The sequence below is a fragment of the Micrasema longulum genome, unplaced genomic scaffold (genome assembly GCF_059751315.1).
Source record: "Micrasema longulum isolate JH-2025_06_02 unplaced genomic scaffold, ASM5975131v1 h1tg001432l, whole genome shotgun sequence".
In the NCBI taxonomy this organism is placed as follows: domain Eukaryota; kingdom Metazoa; phylum Arthropoda; class Insecta; order Trichoptera; family Brachycentridae; genus Micrasema; species Micrasema longulum.
The window spans coordinates 32814-59342 of NW_028278618.1; the positions used below are offsets into that span (position 1 = coordinate 32814).

At 30.8% G+C, this 26529-nt stretch overlaps 1 protein-coding gene across 1 annotated transcript; it reads left to right on the plus strand.

Annotated features, from left to right (window-relative positions):
• The first annotated feature begins 7192 nt into the window (after positions 1 to 7192).
• LOC148275397 (protein timeless homolog) lies at positions 7193 to 23615 on the plus strand. Its single transcript, XM_088235754.1, has 11 exons — positions 7193 to 7202; positions 9552 to 9599; positions 11538 to 11610; positions 13522 to 13720; positions 14592 to 14743; positions 15314 to 15402; positions 16596 to 16796; positions 17783 to 17914; positions 19822 to 20001; positions 21128 to 21321; positions 21795 to 23615. The coding sequence occupies exons 1-11, from the start codon at positions 7193 to 7195 to the stop codon at positions 22725 to 22727; spliced, it is 2211 nt and encodes a 736-aa protein (XP_088091880.1). The 3' UTR covers positions 22728 to 23615.
• The last annotated feature ends 2914 nt before the right edge of the window (positions 23616 to 26529 follow it).

Genomic DNA, 26529 nt, shown 5'->3' on the forward strand with positions numbered 1-26529 from the left:
GATTTGACAGGATTTAAAGTACATCGTGTATATATATTTTTTTTTTCAAACCCATACATAATCAAATATAAAAGAAAGTCAAAGTCGCATTTTTCGCACTTACGTTTTTCTACGATCCCGACGATATATTATATATTTTATCGAGGCTATACTTACTAAATACATTAAGTCAACAGTCTTTATATATTTCAAATATTTTTTTTAATGGGTGCAAGGTGTTGATTTCAAATTTTATGCTATGCCTAGAATAAAGATTACTTTTTCAAAGCTTCATCTTCTTCTTTTTTTTTGTTTATTCAGAAAAACAATAGCAATACAAAAAAACATACACAACATTACAAAAAAAAAAAAAAAAAGCCAAATCAGTTTTCCACATAAATACAATTATGAAAATCCAGTTCAGTTAGATATTAATTCATAGAAGTGCATGTGTGCGAGTTTTTTTGTGTGAGGATGCGTGTGTAAAAAAGTGTAGTGTGGTTTTGGTAGGTATGGAAAAGAAACAACTTCAATTTATAATGTAAAAATATTTTTTTTATAAAGAAACATATTTTTTTTCGCATAATAGTTTTTTAATTTTGGCTTTAAAAGTGAGTTTACTGCAGTTAAATATGTCTTTGTTATTGAAAAATACATTACAAAAATATCCTTACCTAAAGCGTAAGACTAATCAGTTTACCTTTATGAAACAAAAATGATCAAGATACGCTGCGATTGGCGTACCAATGCAGTGCCCTATGCACAATTAGGTTCGGAAAGGTAATGATGATGACGATGATTATGAGCAATTCATAGAGCATGTGTAGGCCAAAATTCGTCATAAAAACGTCCGCATAAATTTACATAATGTAGGTATTAAAAAATACGTATTTTTTTACAATCGTCTTCTTTAATATATAAACTGAATATAGGTATGAAAAAAAAAATTATTTTTCAATTTCCTCACAAGTTCGGATGAAAACAAGACTTTTTTTCGTTTTTATTGGCCGTTTTTTTTCAATAAAATTTTTTTCTTCAATCCAGCATCGTATTTTCTCAATATTTCTGACGTCTGGTATCTGTCGTTGGTATTCTTTCCAGTATGTAAACTAGCTTAGCATCGCGCCGTGTGCACTACACAGCTTTACACTACGCTGCACTACAACCATCTTGAACTTTACACCAGACTCACAAAGAGATCGTGAGAAGAAAATCTTTGGATCAAAAATCCCATGCATACGTACTGCGTGATATCCCTCGTTTACTTGATACTAGGGACGCGCGTTTCCCATTGATATTTTTCATATTATGTATTAACTAGCTGACCCGACAGAAGTTAACCTGCCCGAACGTTGGCTTGCCTTGGAAAAAGACTTTTTATTGATAAGTAGGTACCTAGGTACTTGTTTGTGATTAAATTCCGAAACTAAAAATTGTCAATATTTAAATATTAAATTCAAATAGGTACTTGTTTATGGTTGGATTCCAAAACATAAAATACATATTTTTTCAAATATGGCATTCATTTTGAAAACGTCAAACTTCAGTCGTCTCACCAACAAAGGGTGTACTTATGTAGGAATACGATTTTTTTTTAATGTATTGAATTACATATTATTTTGGTGTCACTAAAAAGCCAATAAAAAGAAATAAATGGGTACAAATTATAAGGAATTTAAGAAAAGAATCTGATTGAGATCCACAAAAAACAAATGCTGTTAGTAAACATTCAAAAACAAACTATTTTTATACACAAAAAAAAGCATTCTCCTCGAATGCAACCCTGGTAGATCGATGAATAAAATATTTATGCTCCTAACTTATTTTTTACATATTAGATTAAAAATTGTAATAGCTACGAACATGCACAGCGCGAAGATCTATATTTCTCTGAAAACCGCACGTAAATCGGTTAAGCCGTTTAGGGGGAGTACGGTGACATCACACGTACAGAGGAATTATTTATATAAAGATTCGTAACCGCCCATCTGCACAATTCATTAATTTCTAAATAATAACGTGGGAAAAATTACACTCTGATTTGTTTGTTTTATTCGGCTGCAAAAAAATACGAAAGAAAGATTATTTAATCTTTATGAGAAATTAATATTTCTTACATGTTTTTAATTTTATTTGCATTTCTCGTTCATAGTTTTTTCATGTTTGCCGACGTACCTATTTACCTACTCACACTTACTATTTAATGCATGTACTTGGGTTTTTTCACTGTATCTCCTAATTACTTAATGTTTATTCATGTAAAGAAGATACACAGTTGTATGAATTTTATTTTTACAAATTAAAATTTGTTAGTGAAAGTTTTTGATAGATGTACATTGTAATTAATCATAGAATTAAAAAAACGAGTGATGCTTCATGCTTTAATCCACTTACATAAGTGGTGATCCGTTTTATCACTTTCGCGACTTCATCAAGACTGACCATTCTTGAAAATGTCGCTAAAACAATAAAACTAATACCTTTCGTTGTTTTTTCTTAAACATTTTGTACGCTATGATTTCTGTATTAATTTGTATGAAAATATGTTTTATATTTACTCCGAAACAAAGCCCCGGGCCTAAGGTTTTTGTTGCCATTCGATTATGATAACCGATTATTCGCTTCACTACTTGTTACTCAATATGTGTACTGCATTCCGCAAGTACATATCGCCGTTTGTTCCAAACAAATATCCTACAAAACACTCGGGGAATCGATTGTTTCATCGAACTCTTTAGCGCTGCACGACTCGTAAATACAGAGGGATGGAAAATTTAACTAGAGCAAGTTTACGGAATCTAGATTACGATATATCGAGAATCACCTCAGGGGATATTTGACGTTAAATTGTGCAAAGTTTATTCATCGCTCGTGGGGGACCCAGTATCAACATCGGTACGGAAAATTTTCATAAAACGGTTCGTTTCCTTGTGATTGGTTACGCTTTTCGCGTGAAGGGACGTAGAACTGACTTGGTTTTTCAGTTCGTTTCCTAAATCATTATTCGTTTCCGTTAAATAATGGTTCAATTATTATTTCACCATATACTGATAATAAAATGATATCATATCGCACATCAAATAAGTTAAAGTCATAACTTTGAAAAATACTGATTTTTATCTTGTTATATAAAATAAATTGTTTTTAAAACTTTCTTCTTCAGCCTTGTTTCAACCACCCGCTTTTATCATCCACGTTCTACCGACTATCGAAGCAATGTTATCGACCGATCTTTTTGTGGCCTTCCAACACCTCTTTTTTTGCCCATGGTCTCCACAGCGTCCTGCCCACTGCCGTTTTAATTTTGCTGTACGATCCATGATATCTACGACTTCGATTCGTCACCTAATTTCTTCATTTCTTGTTCTGTCTCTTAGACATACACCGAGCATCTGTCTTTCCATGGTAAAAAAACTGTCATGTGCTAAAAAAATGACATAATTCTAGCTTTACGATAGAGAAATATCACTTTTACAATTTAAAAATAATAAGAGTATGAAATACTGTCGAGTAAAAAAAAAATTAATACCTATTAGTATCATAAAAAATATTTTTAATTTTATCATATTGAATTCCGGCGAAAATGGTCATTGCATTAGCCACGCCCCTAATACGTCACGATTCATGTTTATTTTAAACTTTGCTTGTAACCGTTTAAATTTTTATAAAACATCGTCACGAATCTTGATGTCAGAATTAGTCGCATTGGGGAAATAAGGTTTCAAATTAAAAAAAAATTCGCATGCAACTTTCATAGTGTTTAGATTTAAATGTCGGTTCTATCTGCATCAAAATTTCAAAGAAAAACGAAACCAATCCTTAATTATTATTAGGTTTATTAAGACAATATTAATACAAAATATTAGATCAAATAATGTCTCTATTTCAAACTTTCATGATTCAGAAAAATTATGAATATACAGATAGAACCTTCTTTCCCTCGCGATGAATTATCAATGCCAAACATAAAATATCGCGTTTTTCTTGGGACATATTATTTTATAATTTATTTAAAGTTACGAATAAAAACATTTCTCCACAATATCCATATATTTTTTTAAATAAAATTATTTTTTCTTAATCTATTTCATATATTTGTATCTATAGTATGTGATGTTTCCCTATTTACATGTTTGATGGTTGTACAACACAATTACACTATCACTTATTTGATCGCCCCCATTCTCGAACAGTCTCATATTTCAACTGTTTTTTTTAATGAAAATCGAGTTCCTCTTTCAAAATTCTAAAAGATTTTTTGTAAACAAACCTGTATATATATATATATAATACATCGGCATGGCTTTAAAGGATGAAAAGAAAAAGAAAAAACTCCATGAAAAATACATAGTTTTAATATGACGTGTTTATTCAGGGTTTAGGCTCTCCTGAAAATTCTGCATTTTTGAGTTATGACTCTATTTTATCAGACGTGCGATATATGAATTTACTGAATCTTCCCGTATTTCTACATAAAATAACTGTGTCCAGTATTGCCTAAAATGAGTCTCCTTAGGGAAATTCAAATGGATATTTTCGCTTATATATTTCGAGTATCATTTGGCCGTAATAAAAAAATCACATATATTATTTTCTGCAAAGTTCTTGAAAATGTACGAAAAAAATAATTTTAAATATTTTTGTGAAAACGAACTACTTTAAACGACGTCACTAGTTCATACGAATCAATCAATGATAAGAGAGCTGTGGAAGATATCTGGTTTACTTACCATTCGGCAGAACTGACCGGGAATAAGCGGAAGAGAACCTCTGACGTCACATGCGTAGTAATTTTAGAATTACAAAACTTTGAAAAATCAGCGCTGATTCACTCACTCTACAAAATACGTTATTAATCAATGAAATAACGTTGGACGTATGTTAATCGGACCTCACGCGTTTGTGGATGTTTTAGGAATATTTTGAGTATAATTAATAGTTCAATTTTCCTAAGTACATTTTGGAAACTCGTTTTTTTTATACATTTCCATGTAAAACGTACATTTTTTTTATGTTGAGTGCATTTCAGCTCCTTAGGTAAAAATCTGTGTTGAGCGAAAATGTTTTATTTATTTATAATGGAACACTGACAGACAACTGGACATACAATATTTCAAGATTCAAAATAAAAAATAAATACGTAATCTATGTATGCGTGTCCAGTTAGACGAGTCCAGCTAGACCCGTCACCCTTTACATTACAAATAACATTTAAATACGATACTAAATTTGTTAATTACGTATTCGAAATTACAATACCAAAAAATAATTACAATTGTAAAAATATGCATACATCTTTAATAATATAATATCTTTAGGTAGGTAAAAATACATAATATACGAGTATGTAGGAAAAAAAAGTTTTTTTGTGAATTCTTAGTAAAAAATATACAATGAATAGATAACAGTTCAACGACATTGGAATAAACTACCTGTTCATACAAAAACTGCACGTTCTCTAGTCACCTTTAAAAAACGCCTGAAACACTACTGTATATATCCTTAGAACCCTGACTTCCATTTTTTTTTTTTTTTTTTTTTTTCCCTCTTGTTCCCGTTATTCATTGCTTTGCTTATGCATACAAAGCTTTTTTCCTGGTGTGTATATTTTGCACAATAGTTATTTTTCACGGGCCTGAGTCGATTCCCTCATTAATTTTTTTCATTTTTGTAACTATGGCCTTTAGAAAGTCAATGTATTTTTCGGAAGTAGCTTCATTTTTTATAACTTCCTCTGGGTTTTCAAAAATTTGTCTGAATTGTGCGCACATTTGTTTGCAGTTTAACCTCTCGGCATCAAACATAGGACAATCTAGTAATATATGTAGGACGTCCTGAGAGCTGAGTCCATCGCAAGGGCAGCAATCGTTATCTCTTTTTTTAAATCTATGAAGATACTTTCGAAAAGCACCATGACCTGAAAGCATTTGAGTCAGCTCGTAAGTCCGCCCAAAAGTATCCAATATCTCGGCATCTTTTATATTTTTGAAAAACAATTTCGTTATTTTGCCTGTATCACTTGATAAATATCTTTTGTTCCAAGTATCGTATGATGTTTCTTGCACTATTTTTTTAATATATGATATTGGAATGTGGTCATAGGTAGGGATAGTTCTCATTTTGGAAGCTTTTTTCGCTAATTCATCCGCTCGCTCATTTTCCATGTTGCCGTCGTGTGCTTTAATCCATGTCATTGCAATTTCGTTTTTTACATGTTCGGTATTTTTTTCAGCAAGCTCTTTAATTTCGTAAATGATTGGATCTGTGGACTTTGGATCATTCAATCCTTGTAAACTTGACATGCTGTCACTATGTAGCATAATTGTCGAATTTTTGGCATTTTTTAGTGTCCACTTCAAAGCTTCTCTTATAGCTACTAGTTCACTATGGAAGACAGTACACTCATTTGCCAACTTTATTTGTCTTTTAGCAGTTTCAACTTTATTTTTAAAAATGACAAATGCTGCTCCGACTCGTCCTTCCATTTTACTGCCATCGGTAAAAATGTTTATTTCATATAAATTGCTCGTGATTTCAACATCAATAATTATATTTATTTTAATAGACTCCTGGGTGTCGTAGATCTTTATAATCTATGCATCGCTGAATATTTCTATCCTCGGGAATGTCATCTACATATCCGTATCGTTTTGCATGATATATTTTAGATCTTTCAGTTATCGCAATATCTAAGGGCTTAGTACCAGCGATTACTAGCGATGCCTCGGTAGAAATAGTTCGGTATCCTTTTATAATTTGGATGGCTATCATTCTTTGTACACTGCTCAGCTTTTTAATGTTCTTTTTTTTCGTGACTGAATCACCCCATACACTTGCGCCGTAAGTAGCAATTGGCGTTATTATATATTTGTATAATATCTGTAAAATCTCACTCTTTAGTCCCCAAGTAGCCCTGGCGGCTCGTGATAGTTGTTTATAAATATTGTTAAGCTTATTACAAATGTGATCCAGATGTGCATTCCAGGCTAAATGGTCATCGAGAATCACACCTAAGACCTTAAAATTGGTGACATTTGCAATAGCAATATTGTTCATATAAAGAATTGGTGTCTGAAAGTTTTTTCTTCGCGTGATGATCATACAATTAGTTTTTTCTGGAGCAAACGAAAGCTTGACTTTGGTTCCCCATTGGCTTAGAATTTCAAGAAGACTGTTGGCTTGAGACTCTGCATTTTTTAGGTCGTTGTCCGCTATGGCTATGAGTATGTCATCCGCAAAGGCATGCTTGTAAATTATATGTCCTTCTAAAAGTTCCAAAGCTTCATCAATTATTATGTTCCATAAAGTAGGGCCCAGAACAGAGCCTTGGATGCATCCTTTGGTATTTATTTTACGTTTCTTTTCGTTATAGTGTTCTACTTCAGTAATGCGGTTTTCTAAGTAATTAACTAAAACCATATATATGTTTTGAGGTATTTCCTTTTTTCTTAGATTCGCCATTATGCCAGGCCACCACGCATGGTCGAACGCCCCTCTAATATCAAGAGAAATAACCAGGACAAATTTTTTGTTGTCTCTTTCCTTCTGAATAAAAGAAGTTGCTGCATTGAGGGCATCTTCGGCACTTCTTTGTGGAAGAAAACCATATTGGTTTTTGGATATTTTTTCAAATTTTAACAAATACCAAGTAATTCTAGCACAAAGTATTTTTTCAAAAATTTTGCCATAAACCGGTAATAGACCAATTGGACGATAAGATTTTATTTCGTGATAATCGTCTTTTCCTGTTTTTGGTATTATAATAGTTTTCGCTATTTTCCAAGACTTTGGGAAGTAACCTATGCTTAGGCAACGATTATAAAGCGATAGAAAAATTTCAGCGTTTTCCAATAAAACTTTGCAACAGATGTCTCCACTGAGATTGTCATTTCCCGGAGCTTTTGTGTTATTTAATCCGTTTGCCGCATAAACCATTTCGTCATTGGTAATAGGAGGGTCTTCAAAAGAATAATAATTATTTCTTAATTCACTTCTTAAGTTTTTGTGAGCTTGATTTTCATTGATAATATCATCGTCAGGATAAAATGTATTAACAAGAAGCGAAGCACTATCTTCTACGTTTGCACACCAATTTGTTCCACTTTTAAGAACAGCAGGAACAATTTTTGTGTTTGACGTACCCATAATGTGATTCACTCGATCCCAAACGCTATCTTTTGTTTGACCTTGACAAAATTCTTTCCAACTACGTATTTTAGCGTCCTCGATAATTTTAAATATGTATTTTTATCAGCAAGATAGTCAAGCAAAAGTGCAGTCTTTCTTCGCCCTCGTGAATTACACATTTTCGTATATATTTTCATTCCTTTTCTTTCCTTGGTTCCTATTTCTCTCTCCTTCCAAACTCATTACCTGATTCCACCTTTTTAATCCTTTAATATGTATATCATAATGTACTTTTAATTAAATTAATATGTTCCTTATCTCCCCATTAAAGAACAACTGTTATTTTTAATTAATTAGGTTTTTTATTTTATTTTTTAGTACAAATACGAAACTGTGAATAAAATGACATTTTATAAATACATTTTTGGCAACCGTGACTCAAATCATAATTAATTAAAACATTTTAAAACGTTGCTTCATAATATTGTATAAATTAAAAACCAGTCTAAAATTCAGCTTTTAAATTTTTTCAAGCACTGCAGCTTGCAATGGTGAAAAATAAAATCAAAAAGATACCTTAAATCTGTTGAAAAAATATATGCCTACAATAATATTTAAATAGACTAGAAAGATAATTCCATTATATATTCAATTCTGCTAATATTTTCTTACTTATCTATTACTATATATAAAAAAAATCATCCCGATGCCTTTAAAAACTCTCGGTATATTTATTGTTGTTATCGTTCGATACTTTATTTAGCGCCATTTTTGTGAAAATCGCCTCAAGGGCGCTGTACAATGAATAAATATCTCAGCACGACAGAGCCCATGGACGATTGGAATTCTTGTTCCTCGTGTCTAATTATGATCTATTTTAACTATAACAGATATATGATAGATTACAGCACGTCTTTCAGCTGCAGAGCGCATGGACGGTTATGTTTTAATTTAACAATGAAGTTTAGTGTTTGAATGATATTAAAATATTTTTTCAAAAATAAGCTAGATTATAACAAGTCTTGCAGGACTGTTGAAATTCTAGACCCCATTTACAAAATTTAAGTATTTCCTGGTTGATAACATTTACAAATTGAAGCAAGATTACCAATCGTCTTGCAGCTACAAAGCACAAAAAATTGGACGAGTGGAATTCTTAAAATTATGTCAATAAATTTACAAAAAATAAACATTGAACATAGTAGATAATTTGTCAAGTGTTCATGCTAAAAAGTAAACAATAAACAAATTAATAATTGAAGCACCGTTTCAACATTATTGTTAAGAAAATAACGAAAATCATCTGTTATTTTGTAAAATAATCTATTATTTATTTTCATGACTAAATTTTTTATCATTATTTTCGAAGCTACGAGTATATTAGATAAATGTTTTTTTAAATGGTCGAATTATGAATAGTATTTAACGACGTTTTTTTTTTTCAGAAGTTCCCCAAGACCAGAGCGAAGAGGAATGTAACAATGAAGACGAAGGTAAATTATTTTATTTATTGAGAAGTGAACAATTACGTTTTATTTATTTTTTTTAAAACAAAGTTACATGGATTTTTCTTTAATTTTTTTTTTTTTTCATTTCGGGGTCGTATCACGCCGGACTAAAGTTGTCGATATAACAGATCGTATTGGTAAATTGAAATGGCAATAGGCAAGTCATGTTGCAAGACAGGGAACAGAGAGATGGGCACTCAGAGTTCTAAAGTGGAATAAATAAAGGTTTCAGCTCTTTAACTTCTCAAACATCAACAGATGAAAGAATTCAAGGATAGATAGATGTTAAAATATGGGCAGAATGGTGAATGTTACACAGTGTGTAAAGTGGCCACTTAAACCAGCCATTGACAGGTCATAAGCCCTGTAGATGCCTAAACTTCTGTATTACCTTCTCTTAAATATTCTTCATCTCTGTTGTAATATGTTTCTAAAGTGGATCCCGGAGATAATAAAAGAGCAGTAGGACGGTTCCTAAAAAGTTTAGCTGATGATATCATTTCAATTTATTTATTTATATACGTTTATGTGTACATCACAAAAATATTTCAAGGCATACATAACACAAAAAATTTATACTAAAATTTAAATATACAAAATACCCAGCAATTATTGAAAAGGGATGCTATCCTTTCTGAACTTTTTTTCACTAACATGAAAGATGTCGATATCCTAAGAGATACGGTTGAGTAAAGACATTGCTTTTTCTATTGGCATTACCATCAGCAGGTATTATTATCCTTAGTCTGACGATGTCGGTCACGACGAAACCCGGTCACTGGTAAAAATTTATAAATAAATGAGTAATAAAACTATATACGTATTTTTATTATTAAAATCAAAATGCAGTTCCACCAAGAAATGTCCGTAGAAAAACTCAATGTATTAATATCCTTGTTGAGGGAAGAAATTGGGCAAGATTAAAATCACAAAAAGCCCAAAGCAAAGAAGATAAGAAAACACTAGAAGAGGTCTAAATCCAGCAGTCGAGATGGCTGATGACTGCTGTTTTGCCTTTTTATTTGATTTATTTTATTAGGGACTTTTACATCTATTTATTTTTATATCTACACAACAATAAGTAGAAATATTACAATATTTCAGTTTGTCCAAATGCTTGTAGACAAATGACTGGATTTCACCCCCTCGGGAGTCATTAAGATTAACAAATTACAACAGGGATGGAGAATACCTTAAAGAGGGGAATATGGAAGTCTGGGCATTTACAGGGCTTATGACCTGTCATTGGCTGGTTTAAGTGGCCACTTTACACACTGTGTAACATTCACCACAAACTGTTGTTTAGAAACAGTTTTACTTGTGCAACTGTAACTGTTACTGCTACTCCTTTTAAATAACCAAAATGCCCATCTCTAATGTGAATGTAGGCATGTGTGTGTGGGTGCGTAAGTAAAAAAATGTATTTATATATTTATAGCGAAAAGGGTACAGGATAGGGGTTGGTAAAACGTTTGATTGTTTTGAAATATGTTGACACATGCAAAAACTTTTTAAAAATCTTAATAATGTTGTAATACTTGAATAGTGTTTTATAGTGAACCTTATTATGAAAAATTGTTTATTTTTATTTTAAAGAAATATTGGCGTCCTTATAAATTACCCAGATATTTCAATTTATGGGGCCATTTTCAAGGAGTTGTAAATAACTCACAATTAGAAAATGGGAATCGAGTTGGGGTAGAGTGGGGTTCGAACCTCGGACCTTTGATCCGTGGTCCGCGACACTTGGCATGGTACCACAACCCGATTCAAATTAATTTACCAAATATAATTTCGTTAAATATTTCATTAATTCTTTGTTCATTCTTGCTGATCTATTAAAGTACCATAATAATGTATTTTGATAATCCTACGATGATTGAACTGTCGAGTCTTAAATGATAATATTTTTCTTGTTTTCAGAAGACGAAGAAGAGGAAGAACGCAGTGCTCATATTGTAGAAGCCGACTTCAGTTTTGATGATTTCATAAATAGGTAACAAATAATTAAGACTTGGACTTGAAAATTAAGTGATTAGTAAACAAAGCACTGGCAAACAATTGTTTTAGAAGTGGTTTTGCACTGTAATATATAATTGTCGCTGGACTAGCAACTGAAGGATAAAACTGACCACCTACCTTCCATGTAGTAAAACTGATCCAGATATTTATTTATTTATTTATCTATCAACAGTTCAAAGAACCTTTTACAAAAAATAATAATTTACAGAAATAATCACAGAAATAGTGCACAATAAACATGTATTACATAGTTTAAAACAATAGAAAAATTAAAACTAAAAAATTTTTTTTAAGATATAATACAAAAAGTAAAAAAGAAACATAACATCTCTAAATAAAATATAACAATAACCATAAGAAAATCTTATGTTCTAAATATAAATATAAATATTTCGTGGATAACTTAGTAGACGAGTATTTCTTGGATACAATTATAGCGATGCCACCTTGTTTTGTTACTAGTATTCACGTTTCGATCAAATCGAAAAACATTATATTTAGGAAAACCAAGTTCTGAAGATTTAATTTCAGGACCAAGCCATGTTTCAGTAAGAATGTACATATGCTGTAGTATAGAAGCAGACGATGTAAGTTCTTAAAGCTTAGTTCGGACCCCTCTTACATTTTGGTAATATAATGTCAGTTTTGTATTTAGTTTTTTGGAGTATTACATATGATTTTAGGAGATGAATTTATGTTTTTATTATGTTGCTATTGCAGTACCAGTGCAGTGCCCTATAGACGCTTGGGTGCAGATAGGGAAATAAAGATGATATCTACATATTTATGTGTTTACCCGCAATACTTTAGTCAATTCCTAAATGAACTATGTTTCAACTCAATAAAACCTTTTCCTTTGCAGATTTTGGACATATTTGTTTTTTTGTTGATTTTTTATTTCACTTTTTCATAACACTTTTGTTTTTAGATATGAATACCTCACTGGGCACAACCTGTGTCGAGGCGTTCATTTACATTATTCGATGTATACTTATGGTGTCTAAAAAACATACATATTCATACTTAAATCCACACAGATATACTCGTAAATACATAAATAACAGTAGGAAAAAAACTGAATAATATGCTCAGTATAGCTCACATATTAAACTGTGCAAACATTATTAGGTATAATGACAAGCTACTGTCGTAGGTACCTTTACATTGGTAAGTTCCCGGTTACCCAACATTCACACAAATGCCAAATATATATGACATGCATTCATCGAGACACCGTGTGGATAAAAATACAATACATAAAATGAAAAAATAATTTTATATAAACAATTCTACTGCTTTAGTGAGGTGACTATCTCAAGACAGTTCTCGGGACCCAATTCAAGTTGCCATTTTTTTTACATTGCTCAAAATTTTTATCTAGTTTTTTGGCAAATGGTATATTGTTATATATTTGTGGAGCAAGGTATACTTGACTCCTTTGATCAAATGATGCGGTCATTTTAGGTGCCATGTATAGCTGGTTTTTTTAAGGCGCGTTTCATAGCTAGTATTGTAACATTTATTCCCGCCATGTTTATGAGTGTGAACGAGAAGTGCCTTAGCATACAGTTGCCCGACGTTCAGAACACCTACTCGTTCAAACACCTCCGCTGTAGATGTTCTGATAGGGACCATGAGTAAAGCCTTGAGAACACACTTTTGTGCAATTTCTAACTTTTGGATAGCATTTTTCCTGGCTCCACCCCACGCAATTTCACCATATTCAATTAGACTTTGACATAATGAGAAATACACTTTTTTGTATACATGTAGACAAACCAAAAATGTGCATCATTTGGTTGAAATGTGAAAATTATAAAGATTATTAATATCCTGGTAATTGTTTGATAATTAAAAAAAAAACTTTATCATTTTTTGTATCCAGGTTCGCCACTCCTAAAATTGTAAAAGCTTGCTCTATACTGCTGCAGACGTTTGACAAGAATAGCTCTCATACCAATCACTGCACCATCAAAATGTTACACCGCATAGCCTGGGACTGCAAGCAACCTCCGATGCTCTTCCAAGCATGCCTCTTCAGAACTTTCCAAAGGATTCTCGATTCCAACTTGATGCATCATAAGGTAAAAAACATAATTAGCAAAGACCGTAAGTTCGCCAAGGGACCCATGTACATATATTTGTAACATTTAAATACTTGGCTCGCGCATTGGGGTTCATAGTTCTATTGCCAGTGAGATTATGACAATAAAATCTGATTTCTCTCTAGCCAGTTTGTTTCGATACCTTAAAAATAATCCAATCGTTTATTTGGTATACATATTATGTATCTTAATGTGTTTCGTATTTATATATTTTGTTAGTTCTGACAGTAATATTTTCTTTGACAAACACTGAATTTTACCCCATAAGGAGTTTACATAAGGCGATGACACGTCAAAAAAAAACTACAACACCTATTCTTTATTATTTCCTTCTCAAAAAGTTTCCTTTTTTTTTTTTAATTTGATTAAATTTGCAAATCAATATAAACCTAACATTTTATCTTTTTTTTGGACTCCCATATTATTTTTACACCAGACTACATTCATTAATTCATAATAGGTGCCTTTAAACCTATAAAGGGCCAATTGCATTTAAAACAGTTGTGTTAAAAAAGTTTTCATTATTGCTTTTCCTCCCTAAGTAGTCTTATTATTTGTTTTTCTCTAATCTTAATGATGGTTGTATTTTTAAAAATGTATTATTCTTTTCATAAGGAACATTAAAACAAAATTTGTTTTATTATAATAGGATATAAATGCTTTATAAAGAAATGATTTAAAAATCATATTTATATTTCACATTTTTATCGTAAATAATGTTTTTTATAGTGATGGACCATTTCACGGTAGTAAAATATTATTGAAGCACATTTTTTTAGTGTGCCTTTTTTAGACTTGAGTGCTTTCAAATATGTAACTGATTTTCCTATTTTCTTGTAAAATTTTTCAGGAGATGCAGAAATTTATAGTTTTCATCATACGTAAGTTCACAGAAGTGGGTCTTAAAAATCCAAAAGTCTTCATGGAACTTCTCTTCTGGAAGTCTTCGCAAGATGCCTATGTTATAGAAAATGGCTATGATGAAGCCGAAAATCAAAACAAGTATGCTCATTTTTTTACTTATCATAATGTATGTGCAGGATTTGATGTTGATGGATGAATAGGACCTCATAAGCAGTTGCATGTGACAAATGAAAACTATGAAATGCTTTGATGCATATATATTACATGTTTTATAAACAGATTGATAGTGAGAGTAACTAACTGACTGACTGAACTGACTGAACTGACTGAACTTGTCCGAACTGACTGTATGCTGGAACTTAACTAACTATATACTGGAACTGACTGAGGCTGACCAGACTGACTAACTAAAGATGCTTCCACTCATTATTATATAGATTTATTGTCCAGTGTTTATTTTACTTCCTGGTGAGATTTTGAGGTTGTGTACAAATTCCGTGTTTCTCACGGTTTTTTTATCTGCTTGTATTAGCGCTTTGTCATTAGTGGTTTGGGTGTTTTGACATATCTATTGTTTACACTCAGGAAATGTATGATTCAATTTCTGCACCGTCACATAGCAGTGGGTATTCATTTCCGATTGAACTTGCTGTCCCACATATGTTTAAAACATTACTTTAACCATGTTTTTTGTTATTAAATATACAGAAAAGGAAATGTAACTTGGAGTGAAGAACAAGAAGAGGAGTTAAGGAAACTGTACAATGAAAATCAGAGCAACCCTACCACTGATATTGGTAAGACATTAAAAGTATAACAACCATAAGTCACTAATCTGTCATTTTGCAAAAGTAAGTTTTTGTGAACAGTTCGAAGTACAGATATTCAATTTATCGAAGCTATATCACCAAAAAGATTTGACATGTATTTGCTCTGTGTATCTGCTATTAACGCTTTTTATTCAGGACAGGTAGTTCTACCTGTGCGCCTGACTGGTGCCCATTAGTGGGAAGGGTAGAAATAAGCATACAAATTACGCCAGCTCCATTTCAAAGGCGGGAAAGATAGATCTACTTAATTATTATGCACCAGTGTTTTATGGTAATAATTCAAGAAATATGGTTTTAAAATGTTTTATGGAATTTAAATCGGAACTTTTCTATAGTTACACCAAGTTGCGAATTAGCGAGGAAGCCTTATACAAAATAATCTTAAATACCATATGATAGATCTCAGAGAGTAGAATATTTTAAGTCTTATTACAAACGATGCATCTATAGATGCATCGTTTTGCCATCAGACGGGCGATATATGTTTATTCTATCAAAATAATATAACTCCAGTTTTGGCTGAACTCTCTTCCCATCAAAGGGTGATATAAAAATAATATTATAAATACAGAATTCTGTTCACAGTATAATCATAGAGTCTATACAAAAAACAAATGAACAAATCAGCGGTAGAAACTAAAGTTGGATTGGTGGGTGGTTATTCTTTTTATCTAAGGTGTTAGCATTAATACGTATGGGTCTGAGTATAGAGAAAAGATAAGGAAACATGATCAATGTAGATGAAAGGATATTAAGCGGTATTCAGTTCTTAATGTGATAGTTAAATCTAAAAACAAGTAAATACAGAAGTTATAAAACTAAGAATTTTGTTTGGAGGTTTTGGCACTAAGAACAATGATTTTATAATAATCAACTTTTGTTTTTGTTCACTAAACATTAAATTTAGATATATATATATATTTATTATATTCAATGTTTAATTTTTTAACACATTGTCAGTTCAAACTCAAACAAAAAAAAAATGTTTCTTTACTCTCCTGTAAAGTTAACTTTTTTTAGAATCACGAGTTTTGCATAAAACTGGTAAAATGTAAGATGGGATTTTACCCGAGATCATCGATGTTATTTACTTTCTATAACATGTTGTGCGGATAATCAATTAACTTTTTTATTGGTTCAATATTATTATTTCATTTCAGATGTCATCGATTGGATCCTTGACAATTTAGTAGAGCGAAATAGAACTCGGCGTGGAGTTATATTGAAATTGAAGGAATTGGGTTTAATATTCCGGGCCCCGACTAAAAAGAGCAACGCTAAACAAGCTGTTCCCAAAGAGTTTGGGGAAGACGAGGATGAGCAATTGAGGATCTTATGGAAAGAACTAGCCCATACAAATGGTAAAACTTACTTATTTTAATTGAATTCTTCATGAAAATACAAAGATTAATTAGTATTATTGGCAGAATCAACATAGGAGGTGTCATTCGAAAAAAATTACACTCTTTATGTTTTTGTTTTTACATTTATTCTTTATCCCTTAGTCAATTCATTATAATATGTCAATTATTATTCCTTAACATGGATTGTGCCCAGGGAGATGTTCATATTATTCAATAATATTTTAAGTTTGTCCAAATTTTTGTAGACATGGACTGGATTTCACCCCCTAGGGAGTTATTATGATTATCAAAACACAATACAAATTTGAACAAACTCAAAATATTGGTTATTGAACTAACTGGTCCAAGAAGAAGTACAAAAATTGATAAATATATTTTCAGGCATTGCCTAGCAGGTGAAATAATTCAGTCAGATCCAACCCGCATCAATAAAGATTTCAGCTCTTAAACATCACAAAAATCAACAGATGTGAGAATTGAAGGAATATGGATGTGCAAACATAGGCAGAATTGTAAATATCACAGTCTGTAAAGTGGCCACTTAAACTATCCAAGTACAGGTGATAAGCCCTGTAAATGCCTGGACTTCCATATTCCCTAAAAAATATAAAAATTTAAATTTCGCCTTGTTAGGGTAGGGTATTTTCAAACGAATATCACAAAATTTTTGTTTTTATATTTTTTATATTTGTAAAAATAAAATAAAGTGTTCAGTAGACTCAAATCAGTGTTTGATTTCTAATATTATATGTTTGAATTATATTATTATATAGGTATTAATGAAAAAAAAAACAAACTTAAAATATCTGTTTATTTTTAAATAATCACATTTTTAGTTCAATTCCAATGCAAAATTCATGATTGTTTTATAACAGCTAAATATGTAGTCAGCTTAGTTATGTTTAATACTGCTGGCTCCTTATACATACTTGCTCCTTTTGAATTATTTTGTAATAATTCCTTTTCTGCCTTTTCTTCATCAGATCCTTTAGGTGGCTTAATTCCCAGGATGCCATTAAAACGCCCCAAGTTCAGGTTTGTGGACCGACTTCTAGAACTTGGTCTTATATTCGATAAGAAGGAATGCAAAAAGAAAAGATCAAAGAAAAGCAACGGTAAGCGACAAATATTCATATATTCTTTAATAAGTTTTCATGTCATAACACAATAGTAGCCAGATAACCAATCAGTCGACAAACTCAAAATCTCGTGTTGTATTGGGCATATTCTGTAAATGTTTCCTGGATGTATAGGGGTTTTGTATAGTTTTTTTTGTTTTGTATGCAAATGATTTGTATTAGCAATGAGACCACACCGTGTTAGTTCACCATTGTAGTCTTACAGTGTGTTTATGCGAATACCAAGCACATTTTTTTATTGTATGGACACTAGAAACGTATTTTAACACAATGTGTTATCAGCGCACACTCGCACACATCACGATTGTGGCATATTAAGAAAGCCCTAAGGTGTACATTCACAGTACCAACCTTATCATTTTGTTTTGTGTTATAATGATGAATTTTAGCAGGTGATTCGATGAGTCATATAAAATTATTAGCAATGAAGTAATATCATCACGTAATTGCAAAAAAACACAAACATACAGTTTTAACATAAAATTTCAATTTATTCTCAAATGGTATCCAGATTTTTAGGGTAAAACATTGTGCGTGATTTCTATATTTTCTTCTTATTACTCATTAAATAATATGCCGCTATCGTCAAAAGTAGTGCGTGTTGATGTTAGAACAATTGCTTACGCAGTTTTACAATATTGTGAAGCAGAAAAGTTGCAGAAAGGGCCATTAATTGCCTTTGAAAATTCGATAAGACGAGCTGCCGCCATGACAGCTTTGTTATTGGATTATTTATCCGAGTGCTGCCAGGATAGTTATTGATTTAGTGATTTTTTTGGGAAAAAAATCTATATCTGCCTTTACCATTTTTTATTTTAAGTTTAAAAAAGGATTGTACAGTTTCTGTTAAATTAAGTATGAAAATATTTTTTTTAAGCAAGTTTCGTATTTTTTTAAATAAAGTATTTTTGTGTTTGTTTTATTAAAAATAATAGTTCTCTATTTGGTCAGTTTTTATAATTTCATATTTTTCCGTTTTGTCAGGTTTTAACACTTTTATTTTTTTTTTTAAATGTATAAACTTTATCTAGTATGTATAATGTACTTTTTTTAATAGCAGTACGTTGTTTAATCGTACAATGCTTGTCTTTGTAATTCAATTCATATTTATTAATAAACTACTATAGCATATAATAATAATAAAATAGTAAACAGGATTTTTTTTTTAAAGTAGTAGTTTTAGACATGTCGAACGAATGGACGCAGAGAAAACGGTTAAAGGGATTTACAATGTTAATATTGATAGATGCAGAAAGTGAGAAAGACTGAGAAAGACGTGGCATAATCAAATTCCATAAAAAACCATAATTACAATATTTCTTGAATTTGATTATGAATAGACCATGCTTATTAAATATTCACATCAAAATTGTTACGGTTAAATATTCTTGCTAAATACCTGTTAGTTAGCGCTGAACATTGCACGTTTGTAGTGACAAATTAGTGTATGTGAATAACCGCATAAGTGCATGCACACATTTTAAATTGTATAATTTCCCATCGCCAATTTTTTTACCGTCCCCAATCTTTGATTTCTCTTAGCCATATTTTTCAAATTTTTAAAACCTGCACTTAAACATTCTTTCCATTACCAGGCGTTTGTACATCTTAGCGGTAGTGTTTCCTTTGTGCATTAGCCACCTTCTTTAAAAAATAAAATAAAAAGTTGGTGCAAATTAGATTCCTTAAACATACATATTGTACTCATATACAATTACTCTTTAAAATATTTGGAATTGGATACTTTCTTTACACAAAACACAATTAATTTTGTTTATTCTTGTAGATCTTTTTTTTATTTTGCTTATTGTGATTTATACAATGAAATGACCAATCACAAGTGCATGTGTTGTTATTATTTTATTATAATTTATATTTTTTAGGTGACCATACCCAAAATTCAGACTCTGAAGAAGATAACCCTAAATCTCCAGTCTCGCAAGGAACACAAAGAAGTTCCAAAGCCAAAACAAAAAGACCTGCTAAGAAAAGTATCTCCAAATCTAAAACAAATGTGTCAAGCTCTGCAGTTTCTGGAATATTGATTTCATGTGTAGACGCGGGTATTATTAATCTTTCTTTTTTATAATTATCTCAATTTTAATGGTTTACACTCCTTAATTATTTTTTAAAGTTGTCTTCTTAGTCTTCTACTCTAATATCAAAGTTTCCAATGTAGATTGAATCGCAATCATTACAATTTAATGATAAACATAAACATGATTATCATAAACATGTAAACATGATAAAAATAAAATAGGAATCAATTCATTAGTTACATAAACCTTGACGAAGAAGCTTGTTTGCTTTGAAACCGGTCGGTGGAAAAAAAAAATAATAAAAAATTAGTGGTTAAAAACAAAGTTGTTTTATTTATTTTATTATAATGAATAACCACAAAGTTAGTGCTTCAAATATAACTTTCATACAGAATAAAGTATTTAGCATATTATGTATCGTTTGTTATATTTTATTAACCTCGGTAGCTAGTACACATTGCGTCTAATAACTATAATATCTTTATAAATATAATAAATATTGGGTTTAGATTTTCAGTATTCCTCCATTTCATATTTACGAATCGACTGAAATAATTTGTTATTAAATAATAAGTACTTATTAGGCACAATAAAAGCATTTTATCGGAAATCGGGGATAAATAATACTCACAGTTTACCAATGTTTCGCATTGTTGCGTATGAAGAAAAGGGTAAAGAATTTACGCCCGTCGCTGAGTCAGTCACGTAGTTCAGTAATAGCTCAGTATTAGTAGTTCTAGGGAAGTTGGCGCGGGTGCACGTTTCGCCCGAGTCGTTAGCGATACCCAATGGTTTTTTCATATTTTCAGCAGTTAGATTTGAAAATATATCATGGTTGAATTAAATTATGGTTAATTTAAGCCATTCTCTATAAATATTCTATTTTTACTTTTTTAAATCTCTTATTTTTTAAATGTGTAGTGACTACACAGCACCGTAACGCGCGGGTGTTTTTAGGACAGTAAGGAAAAGGTTAAAAATGCTGCGTTTCAATACAAAGTACGCAATACGCCTATTCTAAAATAAAATATCTTCATCGACCCAATATAAAATATGTTTTTTTTGTTATTGGGTTTTTATTTTCATAAATTATTGTTATAGTTGGTAAATGAACCGTGCAATACAGTCCTATTGTTATTGTTACTTCCAGGTTTTACTGAAGCTCTGAAGTGGGTTTGCGAGTCATTGGAAGAAGTTGCATTAGACCAAGAAGCGGAAGGATGCGATGGAGGAGAAAATGTTCTTCTCGTGCCAATAATGTCAGAATGTATTGAAGCCATGGAAAATTCTCTGTTTCTGCAAGCCCTCGAATGTTTGGGATTAGAACCACCAAGTGACGAACAGGTCAGTAGGATTTTAGTATTAACTTTAAAATCGCTTTAATTTTTTTGTTACGTATCGACCGTTCGATTTTGAACTGAAAATTAATGTGGTTTATAAAAATTTATAAACCAATTAATGTAAAATGTTATACCACAAATTTGAGAATGTTTTTGATATTTGAAATGTTAGGTTACTCTTCAATCTTCTTAGGTTGTTTGGTTAATATGTTTTTTATGACCATTATACCATATCATGTTGGTTTTATACTGCTAACATTTCAGATCCTAATAAAAAATCATCAAAATGTATATTTTTAATTAAAAATATTCATGAGCCTTGAAGATAGCCATCACAAGCTGTCGCATTTCCTGAATTTAGTAAAAACATTTGTACTTATATATTTTTCTTAACTTTTTGTTATGCGTTACAATTTCATTTCACTAACTTGTTACTTCTATTATTTACCATTACTCTAATGTATCTTTTTTACTCAGGAATGTTATTGGCGAATCCCAGGACATATCCACTTCGAAGCACTACGCAAAAGGTGTGTAACCATTACAAAGGCTATTGAAAAAACTCTTCTTGTTCCGGAAGAAACAAATGATTATCAAGAAATAAACAATACTGATACATTATCGCCACATCAAGACAGTCCAAATAATGAAAACAATCATGGGAATTCATCATCGTCTGATGAGGATGCGGATGATTTTTTCAATAGAATACGTCGAATGGATACTTCAAATACGAATACCAATAAATCTCCACTAAATAAACGCAAAAGAGGTATAGTCAGTGAAGATGACGAAGAAATGGATGATAATGAACCACCTTATATCAGTAAAAAACATAAAACTGAAAACAGCGAGTCACAAGCAGAAAAAACTGTTAACATAGATATAATTTCAAATTCTGCGCCTGAAGATTCTAATGAATCCAGCTCAAACTCAAATATAAGAGTTTTAAAGAAAAATAAAAAGCAAGTTTTGTCGGATTCTGATGACTCTGATGAAGGCACTAATAAACATGCTTCCTTCCAAAAGCAAAATGATTTGAATTCGAATGATCACTCTGACAGCGAAAATTCAAAGACACAGTCAGTGTTATCGGAAGATAACGAACATGCCGAAACTTCTAGGATGCAGTTATCGGAAGAAGATGAGCCCCCAGTAAATCTGAGAAACAAAAGAAAGAAGAAACATTTTATTTTGTCTGACAGTGAAGATTCTATGGATATTCCAACCAGTACACAAATAACCAGTATAATTCCTCTCGATTTCAATTTATCTACCATACATTCTGAAGATGAAAATGATGTTAACGCTGTAAATAAAATATTGCCAAATAATTTTCCGGTCAAAACTACAAATTTAACTGATGCTTTATTTGACAGCTTAGTCGGTAATGTTGAAAACCAAGATTAAATCATCATCAATCAAGTTCGTTTTGTTTTAAAGAATATTTCAAATCAGCTTTGTAGAGATGGTAATCGTACTAAAGCATGTCTGAAAAGTAATACAAAGACCTTAACCCTAGAGAAACAGAACCGAACAGAACAGAAACAGAACGAATGTTTCTCTAAATAATAAATATGCAGTGAAGTGACCATCAGTTTCTGTCAACTATTAAAATTGAAGCTTTCCATGATTAACGACGTATAATTTAATAGACATATCACAAGCAAGATTTCAATAGCATTTTCAAGGCTTCGCCTTTATTCTTTAACGAACCTTCGTAGTGATCAGATATGACGCTACGCAGAAAAATGCTGTCATGTGCGGAGATATCATGTACTTAAATTACACCATAATGTACATAACTGTTAAAAACAGAACAGATATGTGACGCCAGTGACGTAACTAAAGCAACGAGTTATGTAGAAATATGAAGTTAGAAAATGTTTACATCTGTAATGTGATTTGCTATCTCTTTACTTCAAATTGCTGCTGGCAACGCAATATTTGACAAATACGAGGTACGATTTTCAAAGGAATAACGGGTTTATTTATTTTACATGTGTCCGTGATAGTATAGAAATTCCACTTAAAGAAGTAAGAAGTCCACTTATAAAGATAAACAACCTTTCATGTTGGTTTTAAAATTCCTAATCACTATTTTTTTTTAAATCAGTATAACCACAGATATATTAAATTATCTATTCAGTGGTACCTGTATTATTTTATAAGAATTTTGTTACCAGCAAGTTAATGATATGACCTCAATTGTATTGATTATTTTGATATTTATAAGGCCTTTTATATTTGTACTTCAATTATTTGTGTGTTTTCGTATTAAAATTATTTTTAAATGATCTTCATTTGTTTTCATTATAATAGAACTAGATTTTACAACAGATAACTATTCTTGGTTTATTATATAATATGTATATGAATAAGGTAAATATCACTGTCTTTTAATAATTTATTTTGAGCGTTATAATCCATTGCTGATTTATTAATTGAGTTTATAATATATCGTCTGCGTGGAGGTAAAACTCATTATTTGCATAAATCATGTTTCCGAGATGATGAGGTTCAAAATATTTTTTTACATTTTCTAAAATATTTTACTTATTTTTCAATGAAATAATTTATTTTTTTTAGCAACTGTGGTAAATATTTGTTTTTAGATTATTGTTAATTTTTTTACCTTATTTTAGTTTTGTTTTTGCTTTAAAATTGAAAAATCTCAATTAATGAATTTCACCTGTCAGGAAAAAAGTGACTTGTCAATTTGTGATATTAATTATTGAATGGCCAATGGCCCACTAGATGGCCCATCCCTGTAGCTTTCTCTCTATCGCGCTGATATTTGAGAGAAAGCGATATCCCCCCGCTTGTCCTCACTTACCCCCCACCCAAAAGATGGCGTTTAGTGAGCCATTGTCAGGAGGAAGCAATAGATACATCTTAAATCATTGACAAGTAAAATTCATTAAGTCATTTAGTGACTTTTACCTTCAAAATTTATATCGATTTCAACAAGTAAAAATCATAATTAATTTTACTTCTCACAAAAGTTCAAAATAATGTAATTAATGATTTTTGTGTGATTTCATTTTATTGTGCCGCCACTTTAGGCAGATAATGACTTTTACATATACATTGAATGTAGACAATGAATTTTGTACACTCAACTCATTTTTGCTCAATATTGCAAATAATGAGTTTTACCTCTAAGCAGACGGTATAATAGTTTATGAGAACTAATTTAAATATTTAATAACATTGCAGGTTAATAACTTTATAACAGGTTTCCCTCGTGAGGAGAACTCTTAAATTAATTCTGTTAAACAAATATGAACATATAGTATAATTTTGAACAATTGTTCATATTGATAATTATCAAGAACATGTTTATTTTTAATGTACAGTGGTCTTTTACTAAAGTACCTACCTACCAAAATATTTACTTGTGTGCTGCAAGAGCTTCCAAGATAAAGCTGGTTGTTATTGATGTGTGGTTCCAGCTTGTCCCACTTTTCTAATTCATATTTTTCAGACTAAATAAAAGTTTTGTTGAAGACAAAAAGCACTATTCTAACTTTGTTTATAGGACAGCATTTATGAACGAAAATACAATTTGACCATTTTAAAATTATTAAAACAAAAAATAATTTAATATTTATTTAATATAAACGGTTTACAAAGATAGATTGAAACGCATAGCATTAACAACTTGTGAATTAAATTTATAAATACATATTTAAAATATTAGTTTATCTACTAAGCTAATCCAACAAAATATGTATGTAAAATATGTAATTCATAACTATAAAATAAATTTTATTTAATAGCACTTTCAATTTATGTTGCATCCCTAATATATTAAGCAAAACAACTGTCAAAAATATTTTACAACAAAACACTTTTTCTTCTCAATTAAAAAGAAATGCACTTTGAGAATCAAATTCTGCTTTGACTGTTTATTTTTTAAATATTTTTTTAAAAATACGATCACTTTTCCAAATTAAAATATATTACAACTTTTGTAAACTATAACAATATCATTAACAAAAAAATTACATCCTATAAAAAAAATACCATTTTAAATTACATTTAGTAAGTGCCATTTGGAAAAAAATTGTCCACAAAGTTTTAACGTCAGAGCATGGGCCATTTACTTTCTTTATTATTTTATGTGAAATCATAACACATATATATATATATTTACAATATTTATTTAACTTATTATATAACTTATTTTATTTACAAAAAAAAAACAGGATTAAAATGTACTGTTATACATACATATATTAATGACTCAATAATTTATAGAAAGAAATAATATACTACCCATGACTCAAAAACAAGTTTTATTTGCGGCACAATAATTATTCAGAAAAGGTGTCTATCTGCGTTTTCCATGCTAATACCAAGACCTCAAACCTATTTTAAACTTAACCAAAGATTTCATGTTTTCAATTCCTTAGATAGGAGGGAGATTGAAGGATCTGAGTTCAACATGGAATGAATGCTTCTATGCATGCTTGGTTCTGCATCCTGGCACTGACAGAACACTATCGGAATCCTTGCTAATCCGATTTGAATTAATGCTAGACAATGAGGAAGTTTAGTGTTATGGGAAATAGAATATAAAAAACGATTTCTTACGTGCGGTAAAAATTAGAGCTTTAAATGGTAACAGTATTAGAAAAACAATAAAAATGATTTTAATAAAAATAAACAAGTTTGAACGAAGTTTATAGTTCTTCCAAATCAACCAATAATATACTATTGAACCAACTGACCAATCAGCAGAACTCACAGAAGAGAACTTGTGACGTCACATGCGGAGTAATTGCGAAACTTTAAAAAATCATAGGGCGGATAATACCGTACATAAAAATATTATTTGGCTTGGTTTGAAAGTCAATTAACAAATAAAAAAAATTGAAAACCACTGAACTTTCTCATTTATAACTTTTCATTTGTATACCTTAATATTTCTAGATTTCCCTGAAATAAATTTGTAACACGCATTACAGACATCTACATGACATGTCAAATCATGTATTATATAACAAATTCTCTGAAGGGGCACTCTTGTTAGAAATTTGGAAAGGCAAATACACGTTTTTTTTCTTGATTTAAACTAAGATAAATTAACACGGCTCGTTCCAAAATACTTGTATTGGAACGAGCCGTGTTTGCAAATAATACTCTGAACTATTGTAACACTGTTTGTAGTGTCATTAAAAGGTGACTCTCATGTTTAATTATATAC